Raw genomic sequence first — 19,277 nt, forward strand, 5'->3', positions numbered from 1 at the left:
ACTGCATAGTAAATGAAAGCCATGAGTATTGTAAACTACACATTTATTTTGTTTCTTTAGTCTTAATTATAGTTTCTACAGGTACAAGTGGAACGAATTCTTGAACCGCGATTAGTGGCGATGATAGAAATGTGATATGGCGAATGCATCTGTGTTCTCCCATATAATATATATACGGGACCCTCCGAGAGTGGTTTGTTCTTTAGATTATTCTTATCTCGCATGAACTTCAATAGTTGAGAGTTCTCACTAACCGTCAAGTCCAAGTTGAAGTCGCCCATAAGTATGATAGGCATGTAATGATATCCGTTATCGGCTAGATATGGATTAACTGACCGATGTCGCAGAAGCATCTGAATATTGAATATCATTTCATGTCAAAGCCGCTTATATTTGCAGTAGCTGTTTCTATTGCACGCTGCGGCGAATTTCCACTCAACAAGTTATGCAGCAATGTATTAAAAACAAGATGTTATTATTACAACTAAATTTCATTCAATTTTTTTATATATTTCTCAAAGGGTGAAATTAATGTGAAAACAGTACAGCTGTTAGAGAACCCTGAGGCTCATTGCCGCCTTCACATCGCCCGCCATTGGTTCCTATTTTGAGAAAGATTAATGCTGTCTCTACCATCATATTCCACCTCCCTCAAATCCGTTTTAATATTATCCTCCCATCTACGTCTCGGTCTCCCCAAAGGTATTTTTTCCCTCCGGCCTCCCAACTAACATTCTATATTCATTTCTGGATTCGACCATACGTGCTACACCTACACGCCCTGCCCATCTCAAACGTCTGGATTTAATGTTCCTAATTATGTCAGGTGAAGAATACAATGCCTACTGTTTTGCATTGTGTTACTTTCTTCATTCTTCCGTAAATTCATCCCTCTTAGCCCCAAATATTTTCCTAAGCACCTTATTCTCAAGCACCCTTAATCTCTGTTCCTCTCTCAAAGTGAGAGTCCAAGTTTCATACATAACTGTTTTATAAATTCAAACTTTCAGGTTTTTTTGGGAGCAGACTGGATGACAAAAGCTTTTCAACCGAATAACAACAGACATTTCTCATATTTATTCTGCGTTTAATTTCCTCCCTAGTGTCATTTACATTTGTTACTGTCGCTCCAAGATATTTGAATTTGTTCACCTTCTCAAAGGATAAGTTTTCAATTTTTATATTTCCATTTCGTACTATATTCTGGTTAGAATACATAATCATATACTTTGTCTTTTCGGAATTTACTTCCAAACCTATCTCTTTACTTACTTCAAGTAAAATATCCGTGTTTTCCCTAATCGTTTGTGGGTTTTCTCCTAACACATTGAACGTCATTCTCATAGAATATGACAACAGTATCATTATGATATTTATCATTGCATAAGTGAATTGATGACCAACTAGGCACAATTCCAGCAACTTCCTCGACAATACCTTTGCAGAATTGTGTCTGTAAAATGTATGTTCTGTCTGTAAAATTTATGTAGATTCTACTGGACTGTACCCGAGCACGAGCACATGCTCCTTTCGGGTATCTATTCAAATGTACCATTTCAAATGTAAATTATGAATAAATAAACATGTGAATATGAATAAATAAATTTACATAGAATTGTTAACAGGTAAATTCAGTATTTTCTTGTTCTCGTGACGAATTAATATATATTTTAAAAAAGACAATTAAAAAATATAAAATACTAAATTCGAAAGTTAAGTCATTCGGAAGTATCACAAATTATTAATTCAATAAAATTATCTGGTCTTTCGTTAGACTCGGCAAACAAACCTCAAAACAAGTGCCGAAAGCTCCTGTTCAGAATTGAACACGGAATACACTTATTTGTTATTTGATTAATAACAACAATGTTTTTAATGAGTGTAATATATTTATATATGGTTGTGAAACTTGGACTCTCACTCTGAGAGAGGAACATAGGTTAAGGGTGTTTGAGAATAAGGTGCTTAGGAAAATATTTGGGGCTAAGCGGGATGAAGTTACAGGAGAATGGAGAAAGTTACACAACACAGAACTGCACGCATTGTATTCTTCACCTGACATAATTAGGAACTTAAAATCCAGACGTTTGAGATGGGCAGGGCATGTAGCACGTATGGGCGAATCCAGAAATGCATATAGAGTGTTAGTTGGGAGACCGGAGGGAAAAATACCTTTAGGGAGGCCGAGACGTAGATGGGAGGATAATATTAAAATGGATTTGAGGGAGGTGGGGTATGATGATAGAGACTGGATTAATCTTGCACAGGATAGGGACCGATGGCGGGCTTATGTGAGGGCGGCAATGAACCTTCGGGTTTTCCTTAAAAGCCATTTGTAAGTAAGTAAGTAATACATTTATATCAATAGTCTGTACTAAGAAGTAAGTCCATGCTCGCTCTAACTCTCGCTTCGGTTCTAGTTCAGACATCCCCTTACTGAGCAGTTCATAGCTTATACGGAGTACAAAACAAAATGAATAATGTACTAATTCGCCGTTATTTGTAAATAAATAAATAAAACCAATAACAGTGAGATGCAGCGTGTTGCTATACAGTTCTCACATGTATATCCGTGTTAGAAGTAATTGTAGCTTAATGAGACCCTCGAGGACCCTAATAGACCTGCAGTGTTGCGTTTATATAAAACATACCTGGTTATATAATTTTTGTACATATTGATGTTAGTTATTATCGCAAAGGTATGTTCATTCCCAGATGCAGAAGAGAAGATTCACAGAATAGTGATTGCAATGCGGACAGCGGGGATTTTTAAGATTAATTCGGCCCCAAGTAATTATAGTCCTTGTTTGTCAGAGACTTTGTGTAGAAGTCGTGCAGCCTTACTTTCCGTTACTCTAGGGAACAGTAATTATTTCATCAAACCTACTTAAGAGTTTTCCGTTATAGTAGCACTGGTACTGCAGTCTTGCATTACTTGAACCCGTTGGCAAACCCTGGTATCCACACTAACTATATTAAATACTACGCAGTCGACTAAAATAAAATATTTTAGAAGTGTTACAGGCAGTGGCAACTGCTTCTAGTGTGCGCTGGTGTACTGATAATTTGGAGATTTTCTTAAAATGTAATTTGTTCTCTGTTATGAACATGGATGGGCAACTCGTGCTCCCAAAGTGCTAAAAACCTTGAGAGAGAGGAAGACAGACTGAGCCAGACGCAGCAGTTGCAAGTTGTTTGTAGTTTCGTTACAAAAGCCACGGTGCGCTCTGGCGCTCATGAAGGTGGTCGTGATATCTGTTCCATGATTTGAATTTCAGAATGGCACATGGCACAATAATTATAGTAATTTTAGACAGGCTATACCTGAACACATAACAAAATTATATTATTTTCTAGCTTTGTAAATTAGTTTAGTACTGGAAACACAAACTGAATACAACCTTTTCAAGATACAACAAATATAGCTGCAGGTTTTTCGGCACCCACCTGGCACACACTTTTTTGAACAGCAGGTGCTTAGTGACAATCTCATGCAACAAGGATCGCGATATCTGCGGAAAATGGCTGCTCAGCTCCTTAATCGTGAAGCGACGGTTCTCCATGATGCACTGCCGCACCAGCTCAACACGATCATCATTGATGAGGGACGGTCGCCCACTGCGCTCTTCATCATGGACACTTTGACTACCTTCGGAAAACTGCCTACACCAGCGACGCACCATCTGCTTACTCATGTTGTTCGGCCCATAGACCTGACAGAGCTGCCGATGAATTTCAACTGGCGCAATGCTTTGTGCATTAAAGAACTTTATCACCGACCGAACCTCGGAGGCGGCGGGAGAAGGAATAAGAGCTTCCATTTCGGACCACTGCTGCCACGCTACTTGCACCAGGCTGGACCTGTCCGGCTGGCATATGATTGATACGTCATAATCTGTTACGCATGCGCAATTGACACGGCTAATTACGTTTACTTTAAAGGGGAAAAATCGGGAAACTTACTCTATGGATGCGACTCGTACATGTAAATAAGCTAATAATAAATGTTATAAACAATACGTTTCAGTTTTACAGGAAAGTTTAATAATTAGCATAAGAATAAAATAGTCGTCCCTACATTCTGTGATCAGGATTGAGTTTCATACTACAGCAGAAACTGTCGTTTATGGGCGTGAAAGAAAATATGCGCACAGACGAGCCTAAGCGTACTACGCATGTTCATAACTCCTAATATCTCACTAGTCATGGGCTCTCTAAAGAATAAATTGGACGCACTCGATAATAGAATATAATTGTCGATTATTGTTACTTTTCATTCGGTTTTCATATTTATTTTAATTTTGATTTGTAAACGGAATGAATTAATTCATTTTATGCTCGGCCATGCCGAAACGTAGTACTTACACACCTGGTAGCAGACCTTTAATGCATGTCATTAAAGTACACCTACTCATTAAAGGTCAGGTCTTTCAGCCAATGACGACTCAGGTTACAACTGTTCAGCCAATGACAGGTCAGCTTTCTACCGTTATAAAACCGCAAGTATCGATTATTCTCGGATATGCAATCGAAAGAGAATTAGCGAAAAGTCACGGAGGCTAGAAATCCAATACTGTCGCAGAAGGTTATGTTCTGTTACTATAATAATTAGCGTTAATTGTAAATAATATTCAAATAAATTCAATTTGTCATCTCGTTTTTCAATGTCTAATTTAATTTCAATGTTATCTCTGTAGGTTCTTATGGCCTAGCAAGGTCAATGTGGACATCTGTTCCTCGGAAAAAATCAATACTTTCGCGTCTGCGCACAGTTCACAACATACGGAACATTGCTGAAGGTCAGATACAATTAAAATTAATAATATCAATCTAGAAATATGGTCGAGCATAAAAAGTCGTATGAAACTCGCCTATAATGGTAATTAAGAAGCTCGTATGAAAATTATGAAACTCGCTTGCGCTCGTTTCATAAATATCCATACTCACTTCTTAATTACCTTCATTATAGGCTCGTTGCATAATGTACTATAATAGTTTCGAAATTGTCGAACAATTCGGAAGTTCATAATTTTTGGCACAGTAGAGTGACTTCCTCCCATGCACGAACAGTAGAGGCTGTGGGCCAGAAACGACCGACTCTGCTTGCACATCTGTTGCGATGTGGATGAAGATAAGGAATGAGGGGATCGATTGATAGGGCAGATCCTGCTGCCCCCTCCAGTCTGTAAGTTGTTACGAGTCCAGTGTGCATGGTCTTAATGCGTCTCATTGATCGTCGACGAGACCTCGTATGAGTTTGATGAGTGCATTCCACGTGCGTCAACAGACTAGTGGAGTTCACGTTACATATGGCCATGTTTTCAATATTGCAAACTGTTAACAAATATCACCAAAGCAGGAAAATAATAATAATAATAATAATAATAATAATAATAATAATAATAATCATCATCATCATCATCATCATTCTTCACGAATTAGGCCTCTGTAGACCTGTTTCGGCCCCATCTAGCAGTCTTCTTAAAGGTCTTCCTGGTCGACGATGTCCTCTAGGTTTATACTGCATCATAATTTTTGGGATTCTTGAATTTTCCATTCTTCTTATATGATCTAGCCAATTGAATTTGTATCTGCTGATTTTTTCTTCTACTAACTCTACTTCTAATTGTTCTAAAATTTCTTCATTCCTTTTTCGGTCTAAAAGAGTATATCCTGTGTCCTCCTGAAAAATTTCATTTCCGTTGCTCTGATTCTGTTCATGTCTTTTTTCTTTAATGTCCAAATCTCGCTTCCGTATAAAAGGGAGGGTAATGCTAATGTATTATATATTGTTATTCTTGTACTAATTTAGCTTTTAATGTATTGTTTATTATTCCTAGAATTTGTGTAAATTTGGTAATTTTCTTGTTCACATCTTTTTCATTTTGATAAGATATTTCACAACCCAGATAATTGAAATTTTGCACTTGTTCGAGGCATTGGTCGTTGTGTATTATCTTACTTCTGACTGGGTCTTGTCCTAAAAATGCCATTACTTTTGATTTTTGTGCTGAAATTTCCATCCCAAAGTCTTTTAATATTTTATTTAATGTATACAATCCTCTTTGTAAATTATCCTCTGAATAATAATAATATTTACCATATCGTACCTTTTCGTTGAGAGGTGTTAATTATTAGTTGCGTTCAAATTTAAAATAAAACGCGCTAGTAACTTTCGTTTCATGAACGTTGGCAACTTCTTCACAGGCAGAAAATAACTGCAATTATAGTCGTGTCGCTGTTATTTCCGGTGTGACTCCTCCCCTTTGCTTACATTTTAGGAAGTGAAGGCTCTATAAAGTCTAGGTAGGTAGTATCGTTCGCCATTTTTGTTCTTTCCTAGCCGAGCTACCAGATGAGGAATCTATTTGCTTCACCGTTAAACATTATCATGTCGTAGCTCCTATGATAATGAATCAAATGCACTGTAATTGAGCAAATAATTGAGCGGCAAATAACGTCCTTGTGTGATTTCTGCCAAAGAGCCAAAATTGTGGGCGATTATATTAAGTATTTATCGAGCCTTAGGAAATTCATTACATCATCAATAGCGAATGACAAGACTCACACGTTTAAATGTAGCCGACATGCAATGTGATTGGCTGCCGGAAATAAGAGCGACGGGACTATATTCGTATCTATCACTAAAGTCTGTGTGATGTATCTTGTCTCACTGTGAAAAGAGAGAGAAAGGAGATATGTCTTACTTCGTCTGTATTGTTATGGCGATGGGTGAGTGGAGCGATGCCGTCCACCCATTCAGTGGCGGAAGGGACTAGTTGATACATTCTGTAGCGCAAAATAAAATTACAAAATATCTCTCTTCGTACTGTGTAGTTCCGTCACTGAGCTTGTCTTTCAAGAAATTGAGTTCCGGCAGCCTGTACAATAACAAGGTTTTGAAAGGAATCCTGAAAATTTACAACCCTCCTTTAATCTCCACCTTCATTTAAAGGGACTTGGTTTTATTGCTACTGAGACAAGATAAACCTTACCAGGTATTGGCTAACAATGCTGGCAAAAGACAGTTCAACCTGACAACTAGAAAATCATTTTAATCCGCTATCATATGTTCTTGTTGTTTAGTCAACTATCCGAAGACAGGTCTGAACCTCACAAGTGATACCAACAAGGCACCACTCTTGAGGCAACTAGAGCAGAATATAACGAGGTAGAGTGCCCAGTTTCTTTTCACCTCCAGTCCACACCTGTGAAGTAACGGTTAGCGCGTCTGGTCGTGAAATTAGGTGGCACGGGTTCGATTCCCGGTCGGGGCAAGTTACCAGGTTGATATTTTTTCCGGGGTTTTCCCTCAACCCAATATGAGCAAATGCTGGGTAACTTTCGGTTCTGGACCCTGGACTCATTTCACCGGCATTATCACCTTCATCACACTCAGACGCTAAATAACCTTAGATGTTGATAAAGCGTCGTAAAATAACCTACTAAATAAAATAAATTTTCACCTCCATTGCGTACATCACCGACTAGCTACATATTAGACTAATCAGACTTCAGATGCATACAAACAATTATTTTCCTCTGGCACATATCGTCAAGTGAGATGTACTGGCTGATAATAGATGTACAGTAGCGGCAAAAAAACCTGACCGACCCATGTAGCTGATTTCAGAGTCACAGATTCAAATTTTGCTAGTTACAAATCACATCCATCTTGTATAATTAATTGTAACAAGAAATTTATTGCATTTGTTCGATTCTTGCCGTCTTTTGTTTCCTTCAGTGCCTCAAACTTACAGACGAAAAAACTTTGAGAGTTTTATTTTCATCCTGCATCAATATTACATTTCTATCTCTATTTACATTAAATAGCAGTACATACATCTGGCTTCACCAACTATCTATATTGAAATTACCACAGTTTGACACAATACACATCATACGCTTACATTTCGCATTCTGTGTATGAGGATTTATGAAAATTAATTTTCAAAAAGTATAGTAGGCCTACAACTCAGTATATTTTGAAGCTATTTAATGATCTTGAAAATGGCTCTAACTTTCTTATTCCTAAGGTACGAATTTTAATTGCATTCTGTATGTGAAGTCGAAGTAAAAAGATATCGACTTCCGTGGACATCTCAGGTCGAATATGAAGCATTTTCTGTGCGTAATAGCTCCAACAAAGGAAGACTTGTTTGCTTGGAACGCCGGCTACGAAACATGTACGAGTTTTCATAGTAATTCAACAGTCGGGCATTGACACACCCACTACGCTGCTCTAGTTTCCAAACTTACCGCCAGTGATGAAGACTTCGCTATTTACCCGGACAGCTGCACGAGTGCAATGCAACTACATATTTGCCGTTATACATAGTAAATGTAAAAATAAAAGTTAGTTACAAAACGGAACGTTAGATATATGTAAAGAGACGAGTAGGAGAAATGCCCGTGCCTGCTATTTGCTAAGGGTAAAGATACGAGCTGGACATGCACTGGTGTGTTAGATTTAAGCCGTTTGACACAGAAAATTAAGAAGCATGAGGAATCTATTGCTCATAAGAATGCTTGCCTAGATTTGTCAGTCCTTGGAAGAACAGAAATTAAGCAACAGCTTAGCTCAGCTTTTAGGCAGAATATTGAAAGACAGAATCATAACGTAAGGAATAATCGCTATGTTCTTTCAAAGATAATTGATCATCATCATCATCAGACTCGTTTTAAGGCAATTATGTACTTTGAAGAACTGTAGTAGGGTAAACTGGGGTCTGTTGGACAGTCGGGCATGTTGGACACTCTGTATTTTAACGTGTTACCTCGCCACTTGTGGGCACCACATTCTGCTAGAAGTCAATGACGGAAGTAGCCCCACTCGTGGCTACTTCCGTCATTGACTTCTAGCAGAATGTGGTGCCCACAAGTGGCGAGGTAACACGTTAAAGTACAGAGTGTCCAACAGACCCTAGTTTACCCTATTTATTTTTTCATAAATTAGATATTGTTTAAATTGTTGGGAAACTATATGCAGTGAAACTTCCCAATAGCGGACACCGCCGGGGAAAAATTAAATGTCCGTTATTGAGAAGTGTCCGCTATTTAGAAAATCGTTAGTATGTATACTGTACATTAAAATTTCGGTCAATGTAGAGTATCCACCGCCCACTGAACGAATATATATTGGTTAAACGAGCGTTGAGCGACTTCCGCCGGTTTTGGAATAGACACCGACGCACTTAGGTTAGGTTAGGTTAGGCTTTTATTATCCCGTCAAGATGAAGGTGAAAGCGATTGAGTGTGATTTTTTGTTTTCTATGTTGGCAGTTCAAGTGCGTCGATGTCTATTCCAAAATCGGCGGAAGTCGCTAAACGCTCGTTTCACCACAAGTTATACTAAATGTTTAGGATTAGTGTAAAACTGGCCTATGTCTCCTATAGTGGGCGGGACATAAGTAACATTCACCAAAATTTCTCATACATATTCAACACTATATTTTACAGTACAGTACAGTAGACAGTACGATTGTAAGTTTGTTTACAGTATTCATCCAGAGAGAAATCGTACCAGTAAATGTTTTGTAAATGAAATAAACATCAGTCACTGTACCACTTCACCTTACACAAAGAAATCTAGAACTGCATTCTCAGTGTATGATTTTAAAATAACATCCTTGTTTTTCAAAATTTCACTAACCTGAGTTTTTCCCACATTAAACTTTGTGGCCAACTCACGAACACTTAATTTCTCCTTCTCACTATGCTTTACAATATCCACTTTCTCTTTTCGTGACAAACGTTTACGTTTTTGTGACATTTTTAATGTGACTTTACTTCCGAACACTCAACTTAACAAACTAAGAAAGTACGGACTGCTCACGTACAATATAACAACTAACAACTGTGCTGCTTACCTTCAATAAAGTACAAAAACGTTCAAATGCACGATAATGATTGTTGCAAAGAATTCCGTTTAATTTACAACCGTCTTTTTCTTTTTTTCTTTCCCGCTGTCCGTTATTTGGAAGTTTTAATTGTTGTTGGGAGATAGGCTACTTTTCAGTGTCCGCGTCCGTTATTGAGAATGTCCGCTATTTGGAAGAATTTTATCATAAGGGTCAATGTTATTTTGCAGGATAATTTTAAAATGTCCGCTATTGAGAGGATTCCGCTATTGGGAAGTGTCCGTGAAGGTAAGTTTCACTGTAATATCATAAAAGTAGTGAACCCTGTGTTATTTCAGGCACGAACAGCCACTGCGTCAAAAGCAGCAGTCAGTTATGGAAGCGAAATTTGGATATTAAATACCGGTAAGCGAAATTCACAGAAACTTGAAGCAGCTCAGATGCGTTTTTTTAATATCGTTATTGAGTATAACAAGATTGAATCATAAAAGAAACATAGATATCCCAAAAACATTACAAGTTCCTTGTATAACTGAAGAAATTCAACAGTGGAAGAACTAATGTACAAAAAATGGAAAGGGAGAGACTTCCAAAATTACTCTCAGTATGAGAACACAGAGATCAAGGAGGACCAAGACATCGAGGCCATTTTTCTCAGATTATCGTTACAGATCACATGGTTTAAGGCCCGTAACACACTTGAAGAGTTTTCTCTAGCGAGAAATGTGTTGCGAGAAAGAGGCGAAGAGCCTTCCTCCACACACTTGGCGAGTTCTCGCTATCACAGATCACACCTCGCTATGATCATCTATGCACTGCCTTCATGCAGAAAGCATTTTTCTGATTATAGTAATGACTCGTTGGGGAAAATATTATAGGTTATGTGTTTACGTGTATTGTCGTACTTTACAAATTACGTACGAACGCTATGTTGAATCTGAGTATTCAGATGATGAGGAAATAGAGTTACATGAACATATTTTGTTAATGAAAAGAAAAAGTAGGCCTAAAATTAAAGCCAGAAATATCTAGAAACCATATTGTATCTCACGAAGATAAGGGCGAGTTTCGGTCACTGATTTCGATTTAGATGATGATACGTTTAGGCGCTGTTTCAGGTTGAATAGACCTCAGTTCTTTTGCCATTCATGATATGTTAGAAGATTCTTTGTTATGTTCTGATTAAAATTATGTAAACTGTTAAGAAATACAGATACATTATTTCAAATGTTTAATTAATACTATTAAATCTCATCAAAATAAAATATAGCCCTATTTATTTTCAGATAATCTGATATTTGACTCCAGATTTGTTCTTTAAGTTTCGTGTTTTTATAGTTTTAATTCCGTGTATCATATAAATAGACCTACGGGTGACATCGTACAAGTCCGATAAGTTTCTGACTGAAATAATCAGCCATATTTCCTCATTTTCAAATAAAAACCATACAATTCATCGCCACCTGTGATATCTTTTTCTACATTCAATCGTCATAAAGAGTATAAATGTCAAACATCTTTGATAAATGTGTCAAGAAAATTCGCTGAGCTACCGATTCCAGCGAGAAACTCGCGCGAGGTTTTTGCCTCGAACGAGAATCTCTTCCAGTGTGTGGACGTCCATTTGAATCCATGTTATAAATCTTTGAATTTTCTCGCAACACATTTCTCGCAGCGAAATCTCTTCAAGTGTGTTACGGGCCTAAAATGAAGAAGTTCATGACGATGATGATGATGATGATGATATTTTATTGTGATTGGAGCTTATCCCCCTGTAGGAGGACTTGAGGAGAATAATGAAATAATAATAATAATAATAATAATAATAATAATAATAATAATAATAATAATAATAATAATAGTCTAGGCTTAATAATAATTTATATTTGAAAGTACTGCGTACATATTTAGATTTACAAATTAATCTGTAGGAGAATGCAGTAGGAAGGAATTATTCCCGGCGGGAATAAGCATTGTAGAAGTGGTGTAGATGTTTTTGCCAGAGGCGAAATGATATTCCCCCTCATCCATCCTATAAATGAAATCTTGCTTCTGGAAGATAAATTCATAATTAAATTGCTTATTTTAATAATATTTTTCTGTCTTTGTTTCAGGCCAAATTGCTGGAATCTTCACATGCTTGGCTTGGCGCATCTACATCGTCTCTTGCCGGTAAGTAACCAAACCCTATCCTTGATTGTCAGCAAATTCCGTGTGGCTTGCATTCCTGCCGTAGTAGCTAGACTACTTCGTAACAGTGTGTGTTTATTTTGTTACTGGTAACACACTGTGTCTCAGAAGTCATTATGTAGTAATGTTCCATACTACAGTATTGGCGTTTCAGTGAAATTCAGTGTAGCATATTGATTGAAATTCCATTGCATCTTATATTAACACATACCAATATGAAAGTGTTATGTACATACATTTTTACTACTAACTGTGGATAGTTAATACACTTTACAGAAACTTATCATAGGAAATGTCATGTGTTTTCGTAGTGTGTGTGATGTTATGTCAGATATTTTCCAATAAGGGGAAAACACGTCTATTAGAGTTATATGTGTCTCCGAACGTAAATCGACGTGATGGTATTGTCTCCAGCGAATGTGCCCTCCATTGCGTTACAAGGCAGTAGCCAAGCGGTTATAAAATTGACTTATTTTTAAATTGCTCATTAATTTATGATTTTTGTAACAGTTGTGAAAGAAACGGATTTAATGATTTTCGCATATATTGTGATAGTCATTTTTGTAGTCTGTTACTAGAATCTGCCATTTGTAAAATGGTTGTGAGCAGGTTTAATGACACAGCTTGTGTGAAATTTCCTTCATTCGAAACCAATTATGTAGGCTACGATAAAACCAATGACCCTTCATCTCCAGATCTCTTACAAGTTATCACAATACGTAAGTAGTTTAAAAATAACACCTCGTGTTATAATTTGTATTAATCTTGAAATCCCACAATCTAATGTAGAAGACGATGCTATCTTAAAGGTAATCAGTAAATATCTGGTGATAGGTAAAAGCTTTCTCTATGTTGATTGTTTTGGAAATCTGAAAGCAGAAGTACGAAAATCATTAAATATTAAGCATTTTGATTAAATTTTATGTTACTCCCCCCCCCCCTTTTGTACTCTATAGGTTTTGATTTAAAATTATACGTCGCCATGGTGGTCTAGTGGGTAAAGCGCTGGACTTACAATTATGTGAATCAGGGTTTGATCCCGGATGTACTCATGATTTATAACTTGTGTTGAGCAAGTCCGTGGTCCAAGTAACACAGCGGTTTTCTTCAGGAGCTTCTGTTTGTCTATAATATCCCAACAAATCTCCATCATCATCTCATCTCATCGCGGGTGTAGTGTAGACCAGCCTTCTATGGAGCACCCTGGGTCACGATTCTGTCGGTAAATTGGTCTACAAAACTGGCTTCATATGAGTGAATGACAAATAGTCAAGTACCCGCCACTAGTTAAAAAATATAAATTGTTAAATATTTTGAGAATTCGGCCTAAACAAAGACTGTATTTTTATATAAAAATAAATTGTTAATACTTCAAGAATGCAACCTAAACAAAGACTGTATTTTTATATAAAAATAAATTGTTAATACTTCAAGAATGCAACCTAAACAAAGACTGCATTTTTATATAAAAAATAAATTGTTAATACTTCAAGAATGCAACCTAAACAAAGACTGCATTTTTATATAAAAAATAAATTGTTAATACTTCAAGAATGCAACCTAAACTAAGACTGTATTTTTATATAAAAAATAAATTGTTAATACTTCAAGAATCCAACCTAAACAAAGACTGTATTTTTATATAAAAATAAATTGTTAATACTTCGAGAATGCAACCTAAACAAAGACTGTATTTTTATATAAAAAATAAATTGTTAATACTTCAAGAATGCAACCTAAACAAAGACTGTATTTTTATATAAAAATAAATTGTTAATACTTCAAGAATACAACCTAAACAAAGACTGTATTTTTATATAAAAAATAAATTGTTAATACTTCAAGAATGCGACCTAAAAAGACTATATTTTTATATAAAAAATAAATTGTTAATACTTCAAGAATGCAGCCTAAACAAAGACTGTATTTTTATATAAAAAATAAATTGTTAATACTTCAAGAATGCAACCTAAAAAAAGACTGTATTTTTATATAAAAAATAAATTGTTAATACTTCAATAATGCGACCTAAACAAAGACTGTATTTTTATATAAAAAATAAATTGTTGATACTTCAAGAATGCAACCTAAACAAAGACTATTTTTATATAAAAAATAAATTCTTAATACTTCAAGAATGCGACCTAAAAAAAGACTGTATTTTTATACTATAAAGAAATAAATTGTTAATACTTCAAGAATGCGACCTAAACAAAAACTGTATTTTTATATAAACAGGATTTAAGGTTATTGAGAATGCGACCCAAACAAAGGCTGTATTTTTATATATCCTAAGATTCAAAAGTCCCTCGCCGTAGCATCGTGGTCTAAGGTATCATATCTGGACTCACGTTGCGGAAGGAGCGCTGATTCGAATCCAAATTGGGAAGAAATTTTCTCGTGGATTTCGTCCAGTGTGTGGGGCCGATGCCAACCCAGCATCGTAATGAATTTGGAGATAGATAGCGAAATCAGATTCCGCGAACCAGATACAACGGCTGGGAGGGGAGGGGAGAATTAAATCGCTAACTACACGATACCCAGTACTGGTGGATGGACGATCGTTCACTTCTGCTGAAGCTTGTGGACGTGAGACAACCAGTCTTCCATTCCTTGCATTGATATTTTTGCTCTATAAATACATATAAACACGACATACGACTTGCTTGTTATTAAATATAAAGTAATTACTAGGCACACAAAGAGCAATATTATCTATGATCTTGAATGAAATTTAATTGTAAATAACGTGTTTAAAAACTGATATTAGCTAGGATACAAACAGGCCTAGACTGAGGTACGATAACAAAGAACGTTAACGCATTTTAGGAACATCCTGTCAAACAGGTATACGGTAGTAAGTAGCACATCCCCAACCCCCTCTTGTTACTGATTGGCAGGGTTCGCCGTAACGTTTGACCTCAACGACGGGAAGTTTTCTTCTGTATAAAAACAGAATATATTGAGATCTTCATTCATGTTGGAGTAGGTTTTCTCATAGCATACATACGCCCAATATTGAATCTTGTATGTGATTTTGCCATTCGACCTGTAGAATACATCGAAAGTTCTTGAATTATCTCTTCTTTGGCTTATAACAATTCATAGATGATATCAGAAGATGCATTGGATTCACTTCGTTGCTCTGTATAAAATGAATAATACAAAGCCCCACAGTAAAACAAAAGATGTAAATTAGTTCCATTTGTCATTGTCCAAAACATATTTACATAGCAGAGATATCCAGCATGTAAATGATTAATTAGTCATATTTAAAAGATGCGGGAAGGCAATCGTCATTAAGGAGTTCGTATGGTTAATGCATCAAAGCTACTGAAAGAAGATTATGCAATAATGTACGTTTATTTTAGAGTGGACATTGTCCCTTATGTGACTTCTATTCTAAATTTTCATTCAACTAGAATCTTTTTTAACTTACATAAACGGTTCTGAGGATGATAATTTTCAAAGTAAGATGCTTCACAACAATAAGCATATGTTTATCCAATAGTAACGAAATAAAAACCCTATCTGGATATTCTTATTTCAAAAACTTAACACATTTAGTTTTATATATTCATATATGAAATAAGCTCTTGCAGTATTTACACTGTGTTCGCGAGCACAAAATTTAACGTTTCTGATAATTGATTTTAACTTTACAGGAGAAATTCCCTAAATATATTTCTACCTTAATGTTGTAACTTACTTACAAATGGCTTTTAAGGAACCCGGAGGTTCATTGCCGCCCTCACATAAGCCCGCCATCGGTCCCTATCCTGAGCAAGATCGATCCAGTCTCTACCATCATATTCCACCTCCCTCAAATACTTTTTAATATTATCCTCCCATCTACGTCTCGGCCTCACTCTATACAGTAAAACCCCGATTATCCGTCACCCTATTAACCGATTGGTGGATTATCCGACTGTCTTTCTCGCTCGTAGAAAAAAATATTAAGTACTGTACATTATATTAGTACGAATTTTTTCCTACAGAGTGTTTTTTTATAAATCTTTACCCTTACGCATTATGGCCGTACTGTTTAACTTCTATGCAAAATATATTTTACAAGCGCCAAAAGAAAACATGTTGGACTACGGCAAAAAGTGCGAAAAGAGAAAATGTGGTTCATTTCACATCACAAGACTAGATAGGAATTACAACTGTACGCCATTTAGGCTAATAAAAAATAAAATATAAACTGTATAAAATCTGTAAATCTACAACATGAGACCTCTACTATTCCTATGTTTCCACAGACAGTCGTCATAAGGAGTTTCCTTAGCCATTAAAAACCCGTCGTTGAAAACCAGAATTAAGTACAATAAATAATGGTTTAATAACTGACTTATCGGAAAATCAAACATTAATTATAAAAAAACCGGACTTAAATGATTGAACTTTTGATCCACTACCTAGCATATTAAGAGAAAAGACCACGGAGGAAATTAGGAAAATATTATGTAGTTAGTTTATGAAAACTTTTTATGGTACGGATTATCCGATTTTTCGATTAACCGTTAACTCCACCCCCTTCATTACCACGGATAATAGAGATTCTACTGTAGGCTATACATTTCTGGATTCGCCAGTGCGTGCTACATGCCCTGCCCATCTCAAATGTCTGGATTTAATGTTCCTAATTAAGTCAGGTGAAGAATACAATGCGTGCAGTTCTACGTTGTGTAACTTTCTCCATTCTCCTGTAATTTCATCCCTCTTAGCCCCAAATGTTTTCCTAAGAACCTTATTTTCAAACACCCTAACCTCTGTTTCTCTCATATTGTGAGAGTCTACGTTTCACCACCATACAGAACAACCGGTAATATAACTGTTTTATAATTTCTAACTTCCAGTTTTTTTTTTTTTTTTTTTGAAAGCACACAAATCAAAAAAAAAAAGGTTCTCAACCGAATAATAACAGGCATTTTCCATATTTATTCTGCGTTTAATTTCCTCCCGAGTGTCATTTACATTTGTTACCGTTGCTCCAAGATATTTGAACTTTTCCTTCTTTTCAAAGGCTAAATTTCCAGTTTTTATTTTTCCATTTCGTACTATGTTCTTGTCACGAGACACAATCATATACTTTGTCTTTTCGGGATTTACTTGCAAACGTATCTCTTTACTTGGTAGAATGTTCATCTCTTACTGCCCACTTTTAAAGAACATTGTATTCTGCTTTTTGCGGCTTTATTTAGTTTTACTCGAAGGAAATCTATTGTACTGAATATATTTCGGTGGCCTTGGTGACTTTCTATGACATCATCACACTTCAGAGCCTTCTAGATACTGTCCATCACCTTCTTTGTACATAAATTAAAAAATTTAGTCATTGATTTCAATTTTCATGTTAGAACAAACGTGTAATGTAGATAGGGACCTACTTGAAATGTTAATTAAATGTTACCATGTGCCAGAATTATTATCAACAGTAATCTCACTAGAGGTTTTGATTTATCTAGAGAAAATCAAAACTTGAGTGGGATTTAACAGACTGTTACACGATTAGAAGAAAGTATATAAAGATTAGAAGTAACGAAGTACTCCAATACAATAAAATATTGACTTACGAAAATACAAAACTGTCTTCAAATTTGTACCATCTCAACATTATAAATATTACGCTAGTAGATGGCAGTAGTGTGTTATTATTAGCTCTTGTCTTGATATCAGTTGTGCCAACTATGGAATCTTCATTGAATTCTGTGGAAGGTTACTGGTCAAGAAGGCTTTGTTGATTCAGTTTCATTTTTATTAAAATAGTTGCGTTCCACTTCAATTATCCCGATCCCAGTAATCAACGTCACTTGACAGATGATTTTCAATAAATATTAGTATTAAACAATCTCTGATACGTGACTATTCATAATATCATATAGCAGAAGCTATAACAAACATAACCTAAATAATATAAACGAGTGTTAGAAGAGTTTTAATTGGGGATGATGAAATAAACAAGAAACGTTTTAATTAACGATGATGAAATAAAAAATAAACATGAATAATTTTAAAAGAAAATTATTGAAAGTACAATTTTCAAATTTGAATGTTTTAGTGGTTGGTGGTTCAGTTGATGTTATATTGGACATGTGCGTAAAAGAAGTGAACTCGTTGATGTACATGGTGTATCCCTCAACTTATTCAGGATTTCCAAATGGCGCTCTTCATTTATTTGTAAATAGGGTTTCAGGGAAGATGCATAGCTATGACCAGTGATCTTTATTAATTCTTGTTCTTGAATGCCATTCCAAGTCATATTTGAAAGTGCTGTGCATCGACTGGAGTGGTTTGTAATTTCCTGTTTTTGACGTCCAGACCAGTGCAGTTTGAAATGTTGGCAAACAATGAAACAAATGCTAGGGTAGTGATAAAAATAAACAAATGCTAGGGACGCGATAAAATTAAACAAATGCTAGGGACGCGATAAAATTGTGCGATAAGCAGCCATGATTGGTTGAAAGACGTCCTTTCGCACCGTTTTATTGGTCAAAAGTAGTGTGACGTAGTAAAAGTGTAATATTCATTAAAATATGTGTATGTGGAGCTCTTGTTAGATCCTTGCCTTCTGATATTATGACAAATATTTTATGTAAACTAGTGGAATTAATTTCTTTATTTAGACAAGAATGTTACTTGATTGTGCACTGTGCACACACAAATGGAAGCTCTTTAAATGGACTGTGGATTAAAATTTTCGCAGTACTGTTTCTTTTGGTAAAAATTAAAAATCATAAACAGACAGCAGAAATGAATTCGCGGATACATGTAGATGTAACCTCGTTTTAAAAATATGTGCACTTTGTCCTGTACTTTGTCGTTGCATTGCATTTCATTAGTATCAATTAAAAATGCATTGAATGATACCCACATTAATGATATCACTTAACATGTGTGACTGTAATGCAGTGGTCCTGTATATACATCACGTCATTTCACTATTGTATGTGACAACAGAAAATAAGTAACTTCCTAGCACAAACTGAAAGGGAAGTTTTGTTTGATTATGTTGTTCAGCATTTAAACAGTGGCGAAATACCTCTCTTTTTTTCGTGAATAGTTGAAATATTAAATAAAGGTAGGCTAGCCTATAGTTTGTTGTTAGTAATAAATTGTAGGAAACAATGCTGAATATTTTGCAAGTTAATTAGAAGTCATTTTTAGAAATACCCTACTTCGCGTCCATATATCAGTGTGAATGATTTGATTAGTACAGGGACATCA

The 19,277-nt window shown here is 35.7% G+C and overlaps 1 protein-coding gene across 1 annotated transcript in view; it reads left to right on the forward strand.

Moving 5' to 3' along the window:
• Nucleotides 1–5,138: 5,138 nt before the first annotated feature.
• LOC138698782 (protein bric-a-brac 1-like) overlaps nucleotides 5,139–19,277 on the forward strand; it is a 131,762-nt gene continuing 117,623 nt past the window's right edge. Inside the window, exons 1-3 of the mRNA XM_069825006.1 lie at nucleotides 5,139–5,185; nucleotides 10,091–10,148; nucleotides 11,975–12,032. Coding sequence (XP_069681107.1) covers nucleotides 5,139–5,185; nucleotides 10,091–10,148; nucleotides 11,975–12,032 — 163 coding nt within the window. The remainder of the gene's footprint in view (nucleotides 5,186–10,090; nucleotides 10,149–11,974; nucleotides 12,033–19,277) is intronic.

The sequence above is a fragment of the Periplaneta americana genome, chromosome 4, assembly GCF_040183065.1.
Source record: "Periplaneta americana isolate PAMFEO1 chromosome 4, P.americana_PAMFEO1_priV1, whole genome shotgun sequence".
NCBI classification, from domain to species: Eukaryota; Metazoa; Arthropoda; class Insecta; order Blattodea; family Blattidae; genus Periplaneta; species Periplaneta americana.